The 16,120-nt window shown below is 36.5% G+C and overlaps 1 protein-coding gene across 2 annotated transcripts in view; it reads left to right on the top strand.

The window, feature by feature from the left end:
• Window positions 1-16,120, top strand: part of LOC132697683 (otoferlin-like) — a 56,887-nt gene that overhangs the window by 21,166 nt on the left and 19,601 nt on the right. For both annotated transcript variants that reach the window (XM_060663235.1, XM_060663236.1), the window contains exons 5-9: window positions 7,032-7,230; window positions 7,435-7,497; window positions 8,364-8,448; window positions 11,570-11,726; window positions 14,872-15,058. In XM_060663235.1, the coding sequence (XP_060519218.1) occupies window positions 7,032-7,230; window positions 7,435-7,497; window positions 8,364-8,448; window positions 11,570-11,726; window positions 14,872-15,058 (691 nt within the window). The remainder of the gene's footprint in view (window positions 1-7,031; window positions 7,231-7,434; window positions 7,498-8,363; window positions 8,449-11,569; window positions 11,727-14,871; window positions 15,059-16,120) is intronic.

Below are 16,120 nucleotides of genomic sequence, written 5' to 3'. Positions count from 1 at the left end.
ACGCCATGCGACCCGATTGGCAATCGGCGCTCGAGCCCCAGGAATACGAGTGTGAAATTGGTTACTGGCTATAGGAGAGTAGGTGACCAGGCATCCTATAGAAAATATGCGACTGGAAAACGGAAATCAAAACCGACAATGCACAGGATATGCACATGGAATGTGCAAGGTATGAACAAAATCGGTAAACTGGCCATCATCGAGAAAACACTCACCAATGTCCCCATTACCGGAATATCAGAAACTCACTGGAAAAATAGTGGACACTACACAACTGAGTATGGCAATCTTTTGATATGCTCTGGAAACGAAAACCACAGCAGTAACGGTGTGGCCTTTCTGATACATAAGAACTTTAAGGAATCTATTTTGGGATACGAAGCTATCAACGATCGAATAATTACCCTGAAAGTGCAAGCAAAACCGGTCAACCTAAACCTCATGCAAATCTATGCCCCCACATCGACATGCCCTCAAAATGAAATAGACAACTTTTATGGTATACTCTCGAACACAATAACCAGAATGCCTAACAGAGAGCCTTTAATCGTACTGGGCGATTTCAATGCGAAGATTGGCGAAACGAAGACCGATACACATCTACGAACGGTAGTAGGAAAATATGGCATAGGAGAAAGAAATGAACGTGGTCAAATGCTTATCGAATTCTGCGCGGAAAACGAACTATACATATCTAATTCCCATTTCCAACATCATATTAGAAAAATATATACCTGGAGATCTCCTGATGGACATACACGCAATCAGATTGACTACGTTCTTATCAAGAGAAGATGGAAAAGTTCTATTAGAGATGTGAAGACCTATCCTGGCCTGGATTGTGGAAGTGACCATAATGCTCTGGTCGCGGAAATCTGTCTCAGACTGCAGCGCAACAAACGCCGTCCTCCAAAAACCAACCCATGGTACAATGGAAAAAACGAGATCTTTCAAAATGCAGTCAAAGATAATCTTGACAAAATATCGCAAGAAAAAATCAACCAAATGAACTCCGATGAACTCTGGACAGAAATGAAACACTCTATTGAGCTCGCTGCCGAATCTGTAAAACCTGATAAAAACCAACCAAGGAAACCATGGATAACACAAAGCACCTGGGAAATGATCTCCGAGCGAAACAACTTAAAAATCAAAGGACTACAGGAGAACGAAGCCCAAGAGACATATGGAGAACTGAGCAAAGCCATTAACAGAAGGCTTAGGATTGACAAAAATGCGTACATTGCTTCAGTATGTGAGGATATCGAAAAACATGCAAACCAAAACCAACCACGGGATCTATTCCAAAAAGTGAAGATGCTCTCAAGAACCTTCCAACTACAGTACCTTCCAATTAAAAATACCACCGGTGTAAGATTGACCACGACACCTGAAATTGTAGAAAGATGGCGTCAATATTGCGAGAATCTTATGGCCGCTGAAGAGATGGACCTACCAGAGAGCCTGTCACTTGAAACTCGGGTACGTGAACCACAAATTCTGAGAGACGAAGTTGAAACAGCTCTTAAAAAACTTAGGGACAGAAAAGCGCCAGGCTCAGATAATATTGTAGCGGAAATGTTAAAATGCACTGGAGGCAAAGGTATTACCTTGCTGCACCAAATCTGTCAAAAGGTATGGGAAACGGGAAAATGGCCAGAAGAATGGACGAAATCTGTATATATCCCATTACACAAAAAAGGCCCAAAAGACGACTGCAGTAATTATAGAACAATTGCTTTAATAAACCACGCAAGCAAAGTGCTACTGTACATCATACAAGGAAGGCTCAAAAATTACCTCCTCCCCAATATACCCCCAGAACAAGCAGGTTTTATGCCAGGACGAGGAACAAGAGATCAAATTCTAAATGTGAGACAGATGGTGGAGAAGCTCTTTGAATACAATGTCTCTGCTATGTTATGCTTCTTGGATTATAGCAAGGCCTTCGACACGGTGCACTGGAATAAAATGTGGTACGTTTTAAAAGAAATGGGAGCCCCCGACCATCTAACCTACCTTATTAAACAGCTATATGACAACAACCTAGCCCAAATAAAAATAGGAAACGAATACTCAGGAAATTTTAGAGTTGGAAAAGGCGTAAGGCAGGGATGTATTCTCTCCCCCATACTCTTCAACATTTATGGAGAATGGATAATGAGGAAGGCGTTGGGGAACTGGAAGGGTGGCGTATCTATTGGAGGGAAAAAGATATCAAACCTTCGATACGCAGACGACACTATCGCAGTGGCTAAAAACGAACAAGAAATGTGTGTACTATTACAACGAATCGAGCAAGTAAGCCTGGAGTGCGGACTGCGACTAAATAGATCTAAATGCCACCTGATGATAATAGACCGGGCAGGAACAGTTCCTTTACCACTGCAGCAAGTCCAGGACATAGAAGTTAAAGAAGAGGTTATTTATCTGGGCACGAAGATAACAAATAGAGGTGGTTCAGAACAAGAGATTAAAAGAAGAATTGGGATGGCAAAGGAGGCTTTGGGAAGGCTGGCTAAAATCTGGAAAGACCACCGTATCCGCAAGGAAACTAAAACAAGACTTGTGAAATCTTTAGTGTTCCCCATTGCAGAGTATGGCTCGGAATCCTGGACCATAAATGCTGCATCTCGAAGAAGAATTGAGGCGTTTGAAATGATATGCTACCGAAGAATGCTGAGAATACCCTGGACAGCATACCGCACCAACGCATCCATCTTAAGAGAACTAAAAGTACGGGAAAATGAGAGATTATTACCAACAATACAACGACGTATGCTTAAATTCTTCGGTCATGTAATACGAAAGGACGGTATGGAAAAACTCATGATACAGGGGAAGGTTGATGGAAAAAGGGCAAGAGGAAGGTCACCAGTGAGATATATAGATCAAATAAAGGAGCTCACACAAATGTCGGTCTCACAAGTGATGCGTACTGTAGAGGACAGAGAAGCCTGGCGAAGGGTCACTACACAACATCCATGAACGAGTCACGACGTCCGAAAACGGACAACGACTGAAGAGAGAGAGAGAGAATCGAATTTCATTAGCTGTTTGAGATTGCAGTTGGTTTAGGATAGACTCGACATTTGAAATGATTTACTCTTTTGGGACCAAACTAACGTCAACACTAGGAAAACCATCAAACTCTTCTCAACTACCAAGCACTGTAATAAATGTATCATCGCACCAACTTTCGGAAACGGAAAAATCAGTTCTTTCAAAAGGTTCCAACTTCATCCTTGCCCCACGTATTTTGCATTTTCCTTCTCATAGATGTCATCTAAAAGGCTTTTTTTTACCTCGGAGTTTTCAATGCATCAAAAGCTCGAATTAGTAGCGAAAATTGCCTTTGATATTTGTTTATCAATCTTTGCCTTTTAAACTGTCTATGTCGAGGCTGATTTTCAGTTTTTGCACTATCCCTTGAATTTCTTTCTTGCATATTTTGCAAATCGCTCTACATCCAGATTTATTTGGATCTGTTGTTTTAATTTAAAACCACCATATGACATTTTCTTTTCTTACAGTCGTTTAAATGTTTTCACCTATTTTGAACTAGTTTCACTCCACCAAAGAAATACGCGACACATATTCGACAACGACAATTTATGGATCGGGAAAAAACAGGTCTCGACAGAATTTTTTATGCAAAAAACGCGTCTGATGAATACTTGGTGTGTATATTGTACTATATTGTTTATAGGGCCTTTAAAATATTTTGTTATTGCTACAAAATATACGTATTCTTATGAAATTAAAAAATAATCAATTAAAATTACAAAAATTTAAAAGATTCATGATTTTAAGGAGATAAAAAACGAACTTTTGTTTTCAATAACCCGAAATTCAACAACCCTAAGTTTATTAAAATCGCATACTAACGATTACGGTATATTTTTGACCCGATACATGGCGTCCACGAGCGATCATGTTTATATTCGACTGGCCAAAACTAACCGAAAGGAACGACGTAAAAAAAATTGTTAAACTTACTATTTGCAAATCTTCTGGCTTCCTCCTGACTCGGTTGTTGATAAATCGCATTTGCTGACGTTTCGTCAATCATGCTGTACTTTCCTATGTTTAAGATCACACCGATCACATATAAAAAATTCATAAAAAACGTAACATTAAAACTATATTCTCAAAAATGCCACCCAATTTAAAAGAACGCCAGATATCAGCAGTTTAAAAACATCGTAGCGATTCAGGAACCAGATTTTATTCGACAACACCAAAATCTCACATCTCACATTAACCTAAAAAATCCATCAATAAATCAGCCTGCAGCATGTATGGCGAAACGTCAGGAGGAGTGTTGAGATACTTAACACATATCTTGTATAATGGAAACTATCATTCACGTTCATAAAATAACGTTTTCAATTAAAATTACTTTGAAAATATATCAATAATCTCGCATACCTGTATTCACTATACCGGAGCAACGAGTAACATTAAGACTCTATCCAATTAACGTCCTACATGCAAAAGCTCTTTTGTAGCATTCCGAGAACGAATCGGAACGACGTTAATAACATAAAAGCACGTTCCCCGACGCTCGTAATTAGCCGTCCATTACACACAAAAGTGAATATTACTTTAGAGTGCCTGCGCAGTTTTCTTTCGCGAGATTGTCTCGCCCGAGGCATTTTCCTTTGCACGTCACACACGAAGAATCGAAAAGATATCCGTAAAAAGCTTTAAAATTGTTCTCAACACGTTGGTAGCATTTTGGTAGCAATTTTTTTTCTGCTTTTTATGTTTAGCTTTGTAAAATAACTGCACGAGTCAAATTAACATTTTTTTTAATTACTAAAAAAAAGGGTTATTGACAATTAACAACTTAGGCATAGATCTAATGAAGTTTGCTATTGTTTCTTGTGGAAGTTCCTCCACTGCAATAAGTCTAGCTCAAATTCTTCGTTTTAGCTCATCCCATAAATGGTCTGAGGTCGGGACTACCTGCTGGCCACTCCATAACCTGAAAACCGACTTCAGTAATGTAATTTTGCACGATCCTTGCGGTGTGCGGTCTAGCATTGGCATGCATTAAAATGAATTCTTTTCCAATGTAGTCGTTACCAGATAAAATATCCTCGATGTACCTACCACCTGTTAAACCTCCTGTTCCTTGACCACGGCCACCCTTACAGATGAAAACAGGGTCGGTTCGTAAGTCTATACGAATTGCACCTCATATCATGCAAGAACCACCTCCATAAGGACTCCGCTCTTCATTACAGCATTCTGCAAATCGCTTTTCTGGTCTTCGGTACACTTTTTTTCGTCGGTCACTACCAAAAAGGCATATTCTCGTCTCATCCGAGAACAGAACAGTCCCCCATTGGTACAATGTTCAATTCAGATGATCCCGTGCAAATAGGCGTGCTTGTCGATTAGCTGGAGTAAGTTTTGGACCAATTGCACTTGTTTTTGGGGTCAGGTTAATTTCCTTCAGTCTTCTTCTCACTGTCCACTGACTAATAGCCACTCTTTGAACTTTGGCACACTCTTTGTCGAGCAACAGCTTTCTGGTGAAGTCCACTTGAGCGACTTTTTGCGGCGTAGTTAACACAATTAAACGCTGTCCAAATGGTTAAAATCAATAAATGTGAAAATTTCACTTGCAAAGGCTATAACTACGGCATGAACACGTTTCAATCAATCAGCACTCTTGACAAATTTAAACTCATACTGAAGCATATTAAATTGTCTTCCAAACAGAATTTTTATTTTATGAGTCAGATGAATAGTTTCTAGAAAAAAATATAAACTAAGGTCAAAAATTTACAGTGGGGGCCTATTTCTATGCACAGTGATCTAGACTGAATGAAACCGTGACTTCTACATTAAGACACCATCAAATACCAGATATACTATATAATCCGAATATAATGTTTCAAGCATCAACAACTTGCTAAGTTTTTTGAAAAAAATATTTTTATCAAGTTATTCAACTTCCTTAATAAATACAACATATTATGTTTAAGACAATTTGACTTCTTATCCTGTGGCGTTTTTAGATTTCACAAACGCTTCTGATACAGTTGATCACGTTAGATTAGTGCCCAAATTGCAGGATATGGGAATAAGAGGTGTAAGTTTGACCTTGATGGCAGTAGATTATCTGAAAGATGGAAAAGTCAGCATGTCGAAACAAATGTGCCTCAGGGTCCAATACTGAGACTAATATGAAATGATTTATTGGTTTTGCAAGATACTTTAATAGCATATGCGGATGATACTGCAGTACCAATGAAAGCAAAACTTTAAACAGTCATGTCATCAACTCTGGATAATATATGCTGCTGTCAAAAAAACTGATTAATGAAGATTAATTAAGTCTGAAAAGAATAGTAAATATCTAGGAATAACTTATGACGATAATAAAAAAAGGGATGTTCACGTGGCTAACACAGTAAAAAACTTACTTAGTACATGTTTTTTATAGACTAAAGAAAATACTAACAAGAAAGCAGTTATTACAAATTTATTATGGTCTTTTCCATAGTGTTACTGTGTATACAGTCATAGGCTGGATCGACTTCAGAAACGTATTCTTAAAAATATCGGAGTAAAGGAACAAGATGCAGGTAGACAGCTGAATAACAAACAAGCGTCTGTGGCGAATTATATAGGGCATCAATATAGTGAATTCAAAAATGAGTAACCAACCGATATTGGACAAATTATCTAATGAACTGAAAAAATCTCAATGTCGACAAAAAAGTGCTTAAAGAAAAGGTTGAACAAAATATTAGAAGAATTACAATCAAATAAATAAAATGCAAAAATAAAATTCAAAATATCTATAACTCTTTTTCAAAATATTAATTAGTTGTAAGGTATTTTAGGTCCAACTTATGTGCGGTTAGTATTTGCCCCCTATTTTTTTATGTAAATGCAATTTTTGGCCATAAATATCAATTAATTAAGGTATATTTTTCAAAAGAACCCACTATATTAGTCCAAATTTGGAATACTGCGCTGCAAGCGAGATAGAATGTCCTTTTTTTTTTTAGATTAAACAGCGAGCTGAAGAACAACCAACCAGCCGTCGATTCCGCGCTGAAGGCTCAGGATTTTCAGGTGTGCCTGACGGTCATCGAAGCCAGACAACTGGCCGGACTGAACATGGACCCGGTCGTGTGCATTCAAGTGGGAGATCAGAAAAAATACACGAGCGTGAAAGAGAGCACCAACTGTCCCTACTACAACGAGGCAAGTCTTGTTCGATACAAAAACGTTCTAAACGAAAATGGTTTAGGAAAAGACTATTATTTAAATTAACAACTCACCAATAAGGCAGATATTGTTCAAAAATGTTCAAAGTTGCCGTTAAATTCGCTTAATGATTTTTGAAAAAATATATTTACTCCAGTACCGTATAAATTCGGCCCTCGTAAAACGTCTTTTCCATTTCAGTACTTCGTTTTCGACTTCCATATGCCTCCCGTGATGCTGTTCGACAAAATCATCCAGCTATCGGTAAGTAATTAATCAATTTTTGACATGTTAGATAGACGGGTATTTTGAAACACCAGCGACATTAATAAACCAAAGGAGAATTAAAAACTCACCTTCGGATTGTTCGCGAACCACTCACAATCTGATGCACCCCGATTTTTTCGAAAATATCACGCGATCGGAAATATTTTGGCGACGTGGACGACAAATGTCAATAAAGGCGACTTGACTGAAGTCGTCCATAGCCGCCCCGTTGTTTTCCGTCCCGCCTAAGTCGGGACGGACAATTTACACGGAACATGACACGATTCCTGTCGAACAAACGCCACGGACCAAAAACGTTGTAATCCACCGAGCCGACGACGCGCCGCACGCCACCTGGTGATGGGAAGCCGCGATCGCGGAAGAAACAGCATCTTTGCTTGCTTGTCTGCTATTCGATAAAAAAAAAACGTACAGGGTCAAATCTCACGACGTGAAAAAAACCTCGAGAACTATCGATGAAATATTTTTAGGTGTTACATTCTAGGAAGGCCCTACTCGGCTCCGAACAGATGGTGGGAACGTTCAAGATGGACGTCGGAACGGTTTACGATTCGGCCGGTACAAATGTTTTGCAAAATAATTCTCGAAAGCCAGCCTGCTGTTTTGACCAATCGAATCGCGCAGTTCTAGTTATTACAAATGGCCGGTCTTAAAAAAAGTTTCCCCACCACTGGGTTAGCCGATAGAAGTGAGGTGATGTAACACACTATGCAGATACTGCCAACTGCCAAAACAACAGGCCGGCTTAATCCGCGAAACGAACCGCTGCACAGTCTATCGTCCTCTATCTGTATCATCCTTCGGCGGGACCTTTTGTTTTGCTCAAATTTACTTGCCGACAGGTGCTGCAATCGCGGAACTTTCTCAGGGGTAACAAAATGCTGGGCACCTTTAAGCTGGACGTCGCGACAGTTTGGGCTCAACCAGGTACCGCCAGTCACTGTCGGGGTTTCCCTTTTCGACGGCACGGTTCTGTAAAAAAGGCAAACCTTTACCCCTGTAGAGGCCTCTCGCCTTCGGTTATGGTCCCTCGCTTGTGTTGCCAACATATATTCGAACATCAAAACAACGTTAGGTGAAGAGTTAAAATTTTATTGCAAATCGTGCCTTATGGTACTGTCAAACTGTCAAACTAGGCATTGAAGATAACAAGGAGACCTTCATAAAATCATAATCGCTTTAAGTTCATGTGAAATGTCATTGCCAACAATCCTTATTTCTTTCACGCTAATGTATTATAAAAGTGAAAAATTCATTGAAATACCGTTTTGTTCGCTCACATTATTTATGAGAAATCATCTCGTTTTACAAATTTCACTGCGTCGCTTTTGATTTTCTGCAAATTTTCCACAAATCCTAACAACGCACGCCGCGTCTGACTTCTGCGTTTCGGCGTTTCTTGGAAATCTACAACAACCAACATAAGAAATTAACCGTAATTATCAGTAAAATGACACACTGCAAAGTTTTGACAAACCTCACACCTCACAGTCTTTGTAATGTTATTGTCCTAAAACAGTTTGTCACCATTCTCACAAAAGCAAAGCGAATTTGGCCGCAGAACAACACACACCTGAAACGAAGGTTAACCCATTTTATCCCAAGCATAAAAAAAAATAAAAAATACTTTTTTTGCTCTGAAATTATTTATTAAAATACTGGTGCGTAAACGAACCACTGGGAAAAACAATAAATAATGTTTTGGAGCACATAAGATGTAACATATAATTTATACATAAATATACACAAGAAAGTTAAAATTCGACAGAAAATAACTAGTAGATTGTTTTCCAAATAGAAGCTGATTTGATACAAAAAAACGCATGTGTTATGGTGCGTGAGCGCACCCGGTTTCATTTTTGGCGATATTTTACAAAGCATGAAGCATGCAAATGCACATTACACTTATTACAAGCGTAAATTGTGTGGTTGTGACAGATCTCCTTCGGGCTTTATTAGCATGAATAATCATGAGGTGACCTTGATATCATAAGATCAATTCCTTGGTCTTCATCGGTAGACCAATTACGCTAAATATGTGGCAATGAATGATAACCCGAGAACAATAAAATGCCTATAAAATTTAAAAGTTCATTTTTCGACAACGAGAATTCATGGCGGTTATTGTCTTGAGCATACTTTACCGAAAATTTTAAAATCAAATCAATCACTTCGTCATCAAAAAACATAAAAAATATTTCCAGAAAGCCTATTTTTAGTTCCTCACATGATCTAAATTCATCGGATATTGGTGTGTGAGAGTACTCAATCTGACCTTTCTTTCATTTGACAGTAGAAGCAAGCCTGTCGTTCGCAGAAAGCATACGTATTCTTTTGAATTCCAGGGTTTCATCATCTCATGAGTCCCATTCAGGTTCAGAAGTTGATGAATTACAGAACTGTTGAAGGACAGCTGTATCAGTAAAGGTATCCACCTCGGGTGGAATATACACCGCGTCAATATGTTCTGTAAATACTTTATCACGTTTTTTTAGCATAAATTTACAAGGAATGGAATGCTGCAATACATAAGAATACGTAAATCCAAATAATACTTTCATTGAAATTGGTTAAATCAAAGGGTATGAGATAGAGGGGTAGACTACTCTCATAAGTGTTTTTGTGTCGTGTTAATCAGAGACTACTAATTAGAACGGTTATTTTTGCTCCAAAGTTCAATTGAATCGAACAGATTATATCGATCGCGAGACACCAAGAAAAAGACAAACGAAATATTGGAAGAGTATAAAACAGATTAAAACATTAACACTTATGATATTCAAATAACCTTGGGCCCGATCGAGAGCTAAAGTCTCCACCGAAATGCATTTCCGTCGAACTTAATGTTAGTTTGGGTAAGTTAGCTATTTTTATGTCTAACTTGATCGGGTTATTAAGCGGACAATTCATGAGAATATGTCAAATTTGACGTGTGACGAAGAAGGTTTTCTTTTTTTTGTTTCTTGTGTATTAGATGTTGGTCACTCATTGGTCAATTAAGGACCAACGGTTTTGCCCGTTGTACAAATTAAATAGGTCTTTATTTTGACGTATTTGTGCCCTTTAGCATCAAAATATGCTAAATAATTCTCGGCAAATTCAAATTTAACCAATCCAGTTTCCAAACTTGGAACGCTCGTTTATTATCTGTGCTCGGGGCACGTTTTGCGGTCGCAACTAGAATATTAATAATAATGGTTGAATTATGAAGCCTGAACTAGTTAATATCAAAAACGGCGGCTTATATCATAAAATATGTAAAATATAATTGCATTTTAGAACATAACTTAATTCTGTTCTGCTAATATTTTCAAATTTTTAAATTAGAAATAAAAACTTTAACGGTGCATGGTTATTCATTATTTTTTTCGACCCTACAGGATTAATTTTCAAAAATAGAGAAAAAAGTGTATCTTATGCAAATGTCAGAAAAACAAACGACGATCGCAAGCTGTCAAAATGACATCATTTTTTTCAAATATATTATTAGCTTAAATCGTAGATCCTTTTTTGATTTCAAAAACTTATAGCGTATTGACATTTCATTTAACCGTTTTTGAGAAATTTCAGTTTAAAAATAATTATCATTCGATTTTTGGGAGAATAGCCATATTGTTTAAGAATGGTCAAGTCTGCCTTGATAGCAACCATATAATTTAAGTTTGCAATTGTTTTAACAATGTACTACTTTTGACAACGAATCAAAACTAAAGATATACAGCGTAAGTTAAATATCTTAAGATATTTCAAATGTGTTATGTGTGTGAGGAAGGATAGTGCCACATTAAAACTGATCCCACTGATGAATTAATCTCAATTAATGAAACACTTTCTACTAATCACCTTGGGTCGACGCCATAAACACCATCGTCAAAAAGTTTCATCGGAAAGGAAAACAAATGAAAACCTAACTTGACCTTTTGTGTTTTCGGGGACCATAACCATCTACGCGCTTCTATTTCTGCCGCTTGCCTGCGCTTGGTCCTATCGCACTGCACCACCAAGCTTCATCGTCACCCGGAGTTGATCATAACCACAAATTGTTTAGATCACCAGTTTTACCACAAGTGGGCGCTGCTGACAGACCCAGACGACATCGCCGGGGGGGCCAAGGGCTACCTGAAGTGCGACGTCAGCGTCATCGGCAAGGGGGACACCGTGAAGGTGCCCCCCAAGAGCGAGAGAGACGAGGACGACATCGAGGCGTAAGAAAAACTAGCCCAGTACTCGAAAGTCACCTCCAGTGAATCGAATACATTGAACGCTCTATATAAGCAACATCTCCAGAAGCAACTTTTCTTAAAGCTAAATATTTGAGTTGTGAAGTGAAATAGCTGTCCACGGCAACATAACCTCAAACTGTAACAAATTCTGATACTGAATTATGTTTGGGTTGTGTGCTGCCAGTGTTAAAGCGGATTTCTGTTAAATAGAATAGAATTCTATTAGTTTTTGTTGATTAATTTATTTTAAAAGATATTGAAAATGGTAAAAAAGCAAAAGACGTTTGTCGTGGTAAGTACAGAAGTCAAAAATATAGAAGACGTACGTAAACTTACGCGAATCAGAGTAAGATTAAGCGAGGACAATAAAATATAGTGAAATTTGGTCATAAAATTCACGAATATTGAAATATTAATTAAAATTTGATTGTTTATTTTTTAAAACTATAGTTAATAACTACGCTTATATGATAATAATTAACAAATGTTTTCTTTTGCAAAATGAAGCTAAATTTGTTATTTCTATACAATTAGTTAAAGAAAAAGTTTTTTTTTGTTGAAATTGGTTCAACTGAGTTGCTTAAATAGAACGTTCTTACCCTATTGACGCGTCAAATGTCAATAATCTTATAACAATTTGACGTAACAGTAGATATGCTATTAGGGTTTGGGTAATTTTTGCTGCTTACCACTTTAGCTAATTGCGAATCTAACAACAAAGTAAACTGTCAAATTCAGCTTCGAAATGTAACAACGGAATACAAAGGAGGCTAAAGACTACAAAGCGCGTGAATGAAATCCACCGTCCAACTGGATTTAAACGAAATCTGACTAATCAGTATTTGCTTTTGTAAAAAGTAACATCTTTTAAAATTGCATGCATTCTCAATTGACCTGACAGTAAGCTCGTAAATGATTAAAACTAGTCTTCATCAGTACCAGTTTTTCCCTATCCCTTTACAGATGAATACAGCTTCTTTTCTCAATTTACCTTCAGATAAATTCGTTTTGCTAAGTTATCTTCGTTTCAGTTACCGTGTCAACGTTATGCTTTAATTCCATTATGAGACAGCTTATTGCTACTAAGCAAAAGACCTTGAAATGATTTGACATAACAGTAGATAAGCTATGAGGGTTTGGAATCAATTTTTGCTTCTTACTTGTTTCTTCCAGGTCTCTTTACATATGAGTATAGCTACTTTCATCAATTTCGTTGATAACTTAAAGGAAATTCGTTTTGATAAGTTTTCATTGCAGTAGTGGGGGACATTTTAATGTGAACGGGTTGCTGTTCTCTAATGAAGCGATTTGCTAGTTTGGGAAAGTTCGTATCTACTACAGAAAAAGACACCCCATCTTTTCTATTCTTTTTACCCCTGGCCGTATATGTTCGCCAAGACGGAAAAGAAGAAATAGAAATTTCCTATGTAGGCTTTGTCGCTGGTTTGAAATATTGCATACATGGCACGTTTTTCCGGTTACTTTCGAGTTTGTGCCGTCGACGTCGACGACGTTTTAACCGTATTTTCCGAACCGATCGATACGTAATTTGTTTAGTTTCCATTTAACGAAACGAGTGGCACCGAATTGCACCGAAAGTCACTTTAAATAATAATAATGCAATTTGTTAAACGCATAACGTCAGGCCGGAACGCCATAGAATTTTCCGGCACTATTTTGAACGTGGCATATTTTCTTCCCCACCGTTACGTCAGCAATTTAACCAGTAGAGCTGGTACGACCTTTTCTTTAACATGAAAAGGCATTGAAATCGGTATATCATTAACGTAGTAGGTATAGTCTGTCTCAATCTTCATCGTGTTGAACGTTTCAAAAAAGTTATTTTGCGAGAATATGACAGTGCCGCGCCGAATTCATTTGTCGCTCGATGCAAAACAGGTTGTGAAAAATGTGTATAAACTTGAATCAGTAGGAGACTTATTAAGCAAGAAGCTTTTAAAAAAACCTGTCTACTTACAAAAACGACAATATTGACGAGGGATATTACTAATAGTGATTTTCTAAATCACCGTATAGTGATCATTATCTAATAGGAAGGAAAATAGATGGTGTTTATCAGAGAGAGTTGTTTTTAAAATGTGACTTAAGTACCGAAAAATAGACAAAATGAAATGACACCTAGGCACTAGAAAATTTAATTATTTATATATATATATATATATATATATATATATATATATATATATATATATATATATATATATATATATATATATATATATATATATATATATATATATATATATATATATATATATATATATATATATATATATATATATATATATATATATATATATATATATATATATATATATATATATATATATATATATATATATATATATATATATATATATTCTCACGTATTGATTCACGGATGGAAAAATGTTCGCGCTTTGAAGATGCCAAGTGAGATTTTGGCGAAACGTCTGCAGAATTCCAGTCGGAGTTCAACAAGCGAACGGATGATATCCCGGAATATAGTGTCAGCATATATATATATATATATATATATATATATATATATATATATATATATATATATATATATATATATATATATATATATATATATATATATATATATATATATATATATATATATATATATATATATATATGTGGTATTAAGTTTTGCTTATTACAACAATCAAACAGGATGTACTACTAATAAGAACTTTGCCAACTTACTAATAAAAAATAAATGAAATAAAAAAAACTAACTCTGCATCTGCATTTATAAAATAAAAGTGCAAAGTAAGTAAAGATACACGTTGACAAGTTAAATAAATAAACCACCAATGTGGAACATATAACGATGAAGATTGAGACTATACTTTGTTAAAGCAAAATTATGAAAAAATTGTTCATGCGAATGTATGTCGAGGTTAAATGCAATTGTCGCAGTTGTTATTTAATTTTAAAATAACCGGTAGTGAAGTTCGATTTGGAAAAATTAAACGACCAATTTCTCAAGTGTGTTGGGTTTTTTCACGTACAATTGCTAATAACTCTTCAACACCAAAAAGGACCGCTAGAGGTCGCGAGATTATAGGGTCCTCTATCGGCGCTTCTATGATTTAACGATACCCTCTCTCGATAGAAACCTTCTTTTGCCGGATGGTGTTCCGACCGACCGACAGAGGGCGCACTTTATCGTCAAAATATACCGCGCGGATGGGCTGCCGAAGATGAATTCCTCGCTGATGGCGAACGTGAAAAAGGCTTTCACCGGGGAAATCAACGACCTGGTCAATCCCTACGTGCAAGTGTCCTTCGCCGGGTTAACGGTAATTAACCCCCCCCCCCTTATCTCCATCGCTTCGAAAAAACCTGAAATTTATGGCGTCAATCAAATGCCGAAATAAACTATCTTAAGCAAAGGACAGACAAATAAAATTTTGAAGTCTGATTACCTTTGAAGAATAACATAAACATTTCATCTTTGGCATATCATGAAAACTCTGCCATTTCGTTAGTAATTGGCGAAATATTAATAGTTATTTTAGGCAATAATATTGCATTTGTTTCATTTGCTTTTTTTAAATTTTACTATTATTGGTAGCATTACTGGTTGGTTAAATTAAAATGTTGGATTAGTAGCCAAGTTTTTTCCAAGTGACGTATAAAAAAAATACTATCTATTTATATAAGCCTACATCATTAAATGAAACACCCTATATATTATATATGTGTTTACTAGAATACCTTATTTCGATTACAATAATAACACACTTTACATTTTAGTCCACTCGTTTTTGAAAAATCGGCAAAAATAGGAAATTTCAAAATAATTTCAAAGAGTGCCCTGACTGACTAATAAAAATATGTTTACATATTATTAGACAACGCTGATGGTTGAATTATTGTCCATGTCATTATTGTTACAATGGTTTTTCGCGAATTTAGCATCCACGAATAGAGTGATATGCTTCAAGTTTACTTTCTGAATAATAAAAGTGCAACCGCAACTCCTAGTCAGTATCTTGGACTTTATCCAGAGCGCCGAGCTCCTTCAAAAGAGATATTTCCAAGACTGGAAATTTTCAGAAGACGGTAACGTATTAAATGCTAAACAGGTATGCCGGAATTATATTTTTTTAGAAACAGAAAATAAGGCAAACATATTAGGACAGGTATTTCTCGGAGATTAGTCCACTCAGTTTTGAAAGAATATAAATATAATGCATTTAAATTTCGTAAAAATCAAAAACTACCTACTACTACCAGAACAATGTCAAAGGAGGATGCAGTTTTGTTTGGATTTTTTAAATAGACGTAATGAGAATAACAATTTTTGGCAAAAACATTTTATGGACTGATGAAAGTTCGTTTACTACAAGAAATGGTTG

The sequence above is a fragment of the Cylas formicarius genome, unplaced genomic scaffold (genome assembly GCF_029955315.1).
Source record: "Cylas formicarius isolate icCylForm1 unplaced genomic scaffold, icCylForm1.1 PGA_scaffold_2__14_contigs__length_35257938, whole genome shotgun sequence".
Lineage (NCBI taxonomy): Eukaryota > Metazoa > Arthropoda > Insecta > Coleoptera > Brentidae > Cylas > Cylas formicarius.
The sequence above is the reverse complement of the archived record's forward strand: the minus strand, read 5'-3'. Positions and strand labels throughout refer to the sequence as shown.